We start from the raw sequence: 6,701 nt of genomic DNA, 5'->3' as shown, positions 1-6,701 counted from the left end.
TCCCAGGTTTAGTTCATCACAGGGCCCCTATATATATATTTCTATATATAAAATATAACAAACAATTGCAGATAGGGCCACTATATATTTTTCTCTATATATAAGACATAAACAATTGCAGATAGGGCCACTACATATATATATATATATATATAATATAACAAACAATTGCAGATAGGGCCACTATATATATATATTTCTATATATAAAACATAGCAAACAAATGCAGATAGGGCCACTATATATATATTTTTCTATATATAAAATATAACAGTAAATTTATCTGTAAACGTTTTTACGGCCAAATTATAATTAATGAGATAGATACTACACAAACTTTAAATTGCAAAATAAGTCTAATGAAGATATTATTAAAAACTTGTTGAAAGCTATAAAAATTGATGTTAAAACATATTCTTACGAAAGATAGGGCCACTATATATATATATTTCTATATATAAAACATAACAAACAATTGCAGATATGTAATACTTTATGATAATTTTGAAGACACCAAGATAAAGACTGATTTACGAGATCAAACTACAGCACCTTTAACCTCACATATTAAAGTAACATCTTAAACACATTAACCTGCTAATTTAAAGGAAGATATAGGTACATGAGTCAGTGTGAGGTCAAATGCGGTTGGAGTTCGGGCTTTTAAATCATGATTCAACTGTTACAAGAGTGTAAATTGCTTGCGATAGTAATAAATGCTAATTGAAATTAAAAATCAAAAAATACCTGTATCGAATATGGTTATTGTTGCGTGTGTGCTTCTAAAACTTAACATCTAACAAACATATAATTTTACAATGTACTCAATAGCTAATTATTGTAATAAGATTACTTTTAAGAGTTATGAATGTTTGTCGAGATTTCTTATCTCATTTCGCTATTCACAATTATCTTAAATTGCAGTCTCCCTAATTTCAATAAAATAATTTAGTAATTACAAAGTAAAATTACTTAAATATCTACATTGTCGTTATTTCTTTATAAAGTTTAATAGCTCCCAGGAGATTTTCTTTATACAAATGAATTATTCTTGCATGATGTAAACCTCATTCAGAACTTCTTTAATGTATATTTATTTTCATTTTCAATAAAAAAGCCAGGTGGCGGAGAAATATGTCATTCACCCACGAATGTTGGCTTATTAATTGTTTATAATTTCGAGTTTTTTATGAAATTAAATTGAATTCCAGAACATTTATGTTAACAATATTTGCTTTCCTTGAATACGCTTAGGGATTCCAGCTTCCTCTCACAATTTTATCAAAATTGCTAGCTTTCTACGGTGTTTACAGTTTCCAATGGATCGTATCCTACAAATCTGCGATACTAATAATAAATCTCTAAAAACTAGGTTTAGGTTTAACTGTTAAATACAAAATCATATATTTGATAGCAGATCAGTGTTTTCAATGTTTTCATGTTTTATCTCGTAGTTTTACTTTATTTGAATTGATCTCCCACTTATGCTGGAAATGTCTTTTACAAGACTATGTTTTAACTTGTACCTAGCCTGAAGTAAAATAAAATAATATTCTACATACAAATGTCTCATCGTTCTGGGAACTTTTGTAGTGAAAAACAACCAGTTGGAACAAGTATTGTTATAAAATATTTGCTGTGGTGCGATTTGAAATATAGTTTCCTGTATATTTTTATATCTACCTTTGTTAACTTCTTTAACGTGGCTCATTCCTATTTTTCTCTCATTTGAAATAATTACGTAACGTTTCCTCATCCATATACTTCTGAAGTTACTTATATCAGTTATTATGTTGTTTGCATGCAAAAGTAAGCAAAATATCAAATTGTACATATTCAAAAGCTAAAGAGTGTGCAAATTTAAAACAAATGTGTAAAGTTCGTCGTCAAGCAAAATTAGAATGTTGTTATTTGATTCTAATAATGTTTGCTTTGTTCATTTCCCGTATAAAAAACCCCTTAAGTTTTTAGAAAAAATTACCGTCTTTACCAATTTACTGTTTCAATATATTAAAATCCCTGTTTTTTCATTACGTTTACTGGTGCAAAAAGTTTGAAACAATATTTACAAGTAATACGTGCAAAAACAGAAGCATAACATAATTGCACACTTCTTTTAAAGCTTTATTGAATATACATTTGATTCTACATCATGCATAAATACAATTGAAGATTTTTGTAACTGTTTACTCACTGGAATTGTATACGTTCAAGAGTCGTTATTTTTAAATGTACGTTGTGTAAAATATTTGATTTAAATAAAATATTTATATAAATTAAACATTGATGAAATGACTGTGGTTGAGAATAACGACTTAATATTATTAATGCTTGTCTTTGAACACAAACTGCTTTAAGTTATGAGAAGATATATTGATATTATACTGACCATTCTTCTTGACGAACACTTATTTTTAATATTTATAAACTCTGTAACACGTATAAAGAAAGTCTCTTTTCATTTACGTCAGTGTTATTACCACAGTGATGAAGCTGTAGTTCTTCAAGTAGCTAATATCACAACTCATTCCTATTCAAACTATGCATAACATACAGTCAGTGGAATACATATATAAATGGATTAACATAGAAATATTTGCTTGAAGAATATGTGACAAATCCTGAAAATTATTGTTCATAACTATCTGAACATTTTAAAACAAGAATTAAGTGAATTTATGAAACTCGATTATATGTATTAACAAAACAAATTCAATACCAAGTGAGTAAAAGTTACTAACAACCCAGTAGTTAGTAATAACTTAAGTATACTTCAGTCCAGTGTCAGTTGTTTAGAATAAAACATTAAGAAGTAGGGAATCACGAGCTTTCCTTAAAATAAAAGCTTTACATACCTTACGAACTTTGAGTTTAAGTAGAAATATATCAATAAAACGTTCTCCGAAGATAATTTTATATTATGAGAGCGTGTTGTCAAGGGGAACCTGGATTTCGACCGAACAGTTTATCTGTTAATATTTAAATAAACAGTACACATTTCAATTCAGGAACTTGTGATGATTGTGTGGTTCTCCGTCGAGTTCTTCCTCCGATTATGGTCTACTGGATGCCGATCTCACTATCAAGGTTGGCTGGGTCGCCTTCGATTCCTACGAAGTCCATTTTGTGTCATAGGTAAGTTAGTTAGATTCTAGAATTGGGGAAATCAAAGACAATTGTACTATTCCCAATTATATTTGTTTTGCTTAATTCTGTAATTATGTAGTTTGAAATATTAATTATAGTTGTATTCTTGTATTTCAGTGTAGTTGTGGGGGGGGGGTAGTATTAGTTACATGTAAAAATTCATTTTAAGAAACACAAGCACAAATAAAACTTGTTTCAGGATATGTAGGATCTATTAAGCTCGTGAAACCGATATTTGCAGTAGGATGAAAACTAATAAAAAATAATCCGATTGCGATAATTGATATTGACTTGGGTTTAGTATAGATTTCAGAGTTGTCTAATTACCTGTAATTAATGTTTCGAAATTAGTTTTATTCTCGTTATCATTTCAGATGTATTAATGGCTACATAATATAAAAGTGTAAACACTATAAGTACGTTAGTTATCATAGTTTAGTTGAATCCTTTCTTAGAATAGGTTTCAGCTAAGTTGAAATAATAATTATTTTTAATTATCTCTGGTAGAATTGATTCCTATTTTTTCTCTAGATATACCTTATGAATAAGTGACTGCACTCACTATAAATTTTACTATCAGTTCTATACAAAATGTAATATATATATATACATATTGAGCTGTTGTACCGATATTTGGCGAAAAGAAAATATCAAAATAAATTTGTTAAGTTAATGGTTTTAGATTTTACTTGTTATCGCTTATCCATTAAGCAAACTTACCACTTTTTACACCTATTTTTGGTGATGATATTATCTGTTTTTACGTACATATATATGGTGTGATGTTTGCAGATGTAAAACAATTATAAATCATAAATTATATTAAGTAACTGTGGACACTATCATTTCTCAAGTATGATAGTGGAAGATCTAAAACCTGTTAAACTGAAGAGTAAAGTTATGGAAAACAATTTTTCAACTTAGCTTTGATCTTCCGTTCTATCATGGTTTGATGAGTTAAATTTCAGTACGATTGATTCTGATTCCGTTACAAGATGTTGACTGAACTATACATTATATAGATTAATTTAATATAAAGTCTGAATATCATAGCCGATCATAAACATACGACAAAATAATAAGATATGTTTCGTTTAATAATGCACAACTATTTCAAACTTAAAGTTAATAAAACTATGTGATGGATTAATGTATTGTTCGTACTTGTAAACACACCAGTATAAAGTTGATATTTATAAGATTGGAAACATTATTCACTACATGCGCAATTTGACTGCTCGATTCTTCCTTACGCTCAAGCTGGTTTCCACACAGGACCAACTTTATATGGTCTCAAATTTCATTACCAATCACTTTAACATAAATAAACCATCGTGTTTCCTTTTCTTTGACTTTACCCAAGCATCTGACACACTTTGGATTCGTGGATTGTTCTATAAACTTCGATCTTTGTATTTTATTATAGCTAGGGTTATCAGATTTCGCAGGAGAAAAATATTTTTTTCCATACTGAGTGACACTGTAAAAGCTCTGAAAAATATTACATTACAGTTTGGATTAAAACAACACATTTATTACCATTTGTATTATGATGATTATTGCATTGCATTTCAGAGCCAAAGAAAACCAAAATTTCTTAATAGCTTATATAGTTACAAAAGCAAATAATAAAATAAAAAACGCATCTACATCGTCTTGAATTTAGTAAAAGGAAAAAGGTTTTCACTTTGTTTTGTTTTTTTTTCTACATCTGGGCAGGACTTCAAATCTCAGTTGCTGCGGCTATTCAATGATAGTATAGGTTAAGAAAACGTAGCAGAGAAGGAAGGAATGCTGTACTGAGTGATTTGTCTTTCTGAAGTAATTCTCCAAGTAAAATTTAAATGAGTTATGTATGATAACAAATTGTACATATGAAAAAACTCGCGTCCCCCTATGGGACAACGGTAAGTTTACGGACTTATAATGCCAAAATTTGGTCTTATGACAAATACAAGTGGAATCATTCTCCGCCAGCTTGTAAAAGACGTGCATACCATAGCAATCGTTGTTGTATCAAATGGTTTATATAAATGGTGGTCCGATCAATACGGTGTTTGTTGTATCTCAGAGGACCTAAAGAGCTTTGGGTTGAGCGAAACGAGTAATCGGAAATGGGTATGATAAATATAGTATTGTTGGAATACTGTTTTTCGTTGTACAAAACTTGAAGATAGCTTTGATATATGCAAACATCTGTTAGCTGAGTTCTTGCACAGATCTTAAAATATAACTTTCATAAATGAAAACATTGGCTCATGTAGATACGTAGATCTTGAAAGTCTAGTTGTTCAAAACTTGAAAATAGCGTTGATAACTGGAGCAATTGTTGATTGAGATGTTGCAAAAGAAATATCTGCTGAAGCTTTTCACCAGACACTAATCATAGCAGAACCGTCTGGAAAATGATCTATGGGAAATAGTACAGCTTATAAAATGAGTCACATCAACGTAGGCCGGTAAGGCAATCACTGATTGGCAAGTCCTTAAACCAATCAGGAAATGTCACAGACCTACTGAAGGATGTGTAGATTGTATAAGAATTATTTTTGGCGGCAAAGGACAAGTTTATGTGTTTTAATAAAGGTGGCTTCCAATGGTTGACAGACCATTTGCAATAGTTTTAAACCTGCTATCCGCGTAGTTGTCAGCACAAGTCGGGTTCGCTAGTAAATGCTGGCCAATCGCTGATTCACCTTTTGGTGGTAGAGCTTTTGTTTTACAGGAGCGACATGGTAAATTATTTTCTTTCACAATTTGGTTTCTTATGGATGTGGGTTGTTTAATTCTATCCTGCAGTCTTTGTGAAGTGCGACCTACGTACCAACATTCGCAGTGGCACGAGAATTAATAAATAACCATACTTTTCGCATCTTTATGTGTTGCAGGCAACAGCTTACGTGTGGAATAAGCACAGTGGGGGTTCACTGGAAGAAAACATTTAGTAATGGCCGTTTTCAATTGTATTTCAAATTTTGTTGAAATGTTACCAATCCATGGTAGTTTTAGATAAATAGGACACCTGTTGGGACCAAATTTTGGGGCAGTTGAGAAGCTCGCAATTTTCCTTGAAGTAATTTGATTTATGACGTTTTCTGGATACCCATTTTCTAGAAAACTAGTTTTAATTGTCTTCAATTCGAAATCTAGTTTAGATTTTGAACAGAAAACTAGAGCACGATGGACTAAAGTAGCAATAAGGCTCGTTTCGCGACTTTTGGGACTGAACGAATCCCATCATTGTCCTGTAAAGGTAGGTTTTTCTGTATATATTGGTGAGAAAACGAATATCATCTTTTTCAACTAAAACGTCTGGGAACGGTAAAGAGTTATGTTGTTCCTTTTCGAAAGTAAATTTGAGAGCAGAGTGTAGATCTTGTAAGAAACACTCACATTCCTGTTCAGTTTTAAAAATGGCAAATGTCTACATAGCGGAAGTAAACAATAGTTCTTTTTCATAGAAACCAACGAAAATATTGGCTAAGGCAGGTCCAAGAGGAGAACCCATGGCGATTCCGTCAATCTGTTGATACAAGATATCATTAAAGCTGAAT

General features: G+C 30.9%; 1 protein-coding gene across 1 annotated transcript in view; it reads left to right on the top strand.

The window, feature by feature from the left end:
* LOC106472683 (potassium voltage-gated channel subfamily KQT member 5-like) overlaps nt 1-6,701 on the top strand; it is a 43,568-nt gene that overhangs the window by 10,884 nt on the left and 25,983 nt on the right. Inside the window, exon 3 of the mRNA XM_022401235.1 lies at nt 3,009-3,135. Coding sequence (XP_022256943.1) covers nt 3,009-3,135 — 127 coding nt within the window. The remainder of the gene's footprint in view (nt 1-3,008; nt 3,136-6,701) is intronic.

The sequence above is a fragment of the Limulus polyphemus genome, unplaced genomic scaffold (genome assembly GCF_000517525.1).
Source record: "Limulus polyphemus unplaced genomic scaffold, Limulus_polyphemus-2.1.2 Scaffold5523, whole genome shotgun sequence".
NCBI lineage: Eukaryota > Metazoa > Arthropoda > Merostomata > Xiphosura > Limulidae > Limulus > Limulus polyphemus.
Note: the sequence above shows the minus strand (reverse complement) of the source record. Positions and strands in the feature narration are given on the sequence as shown.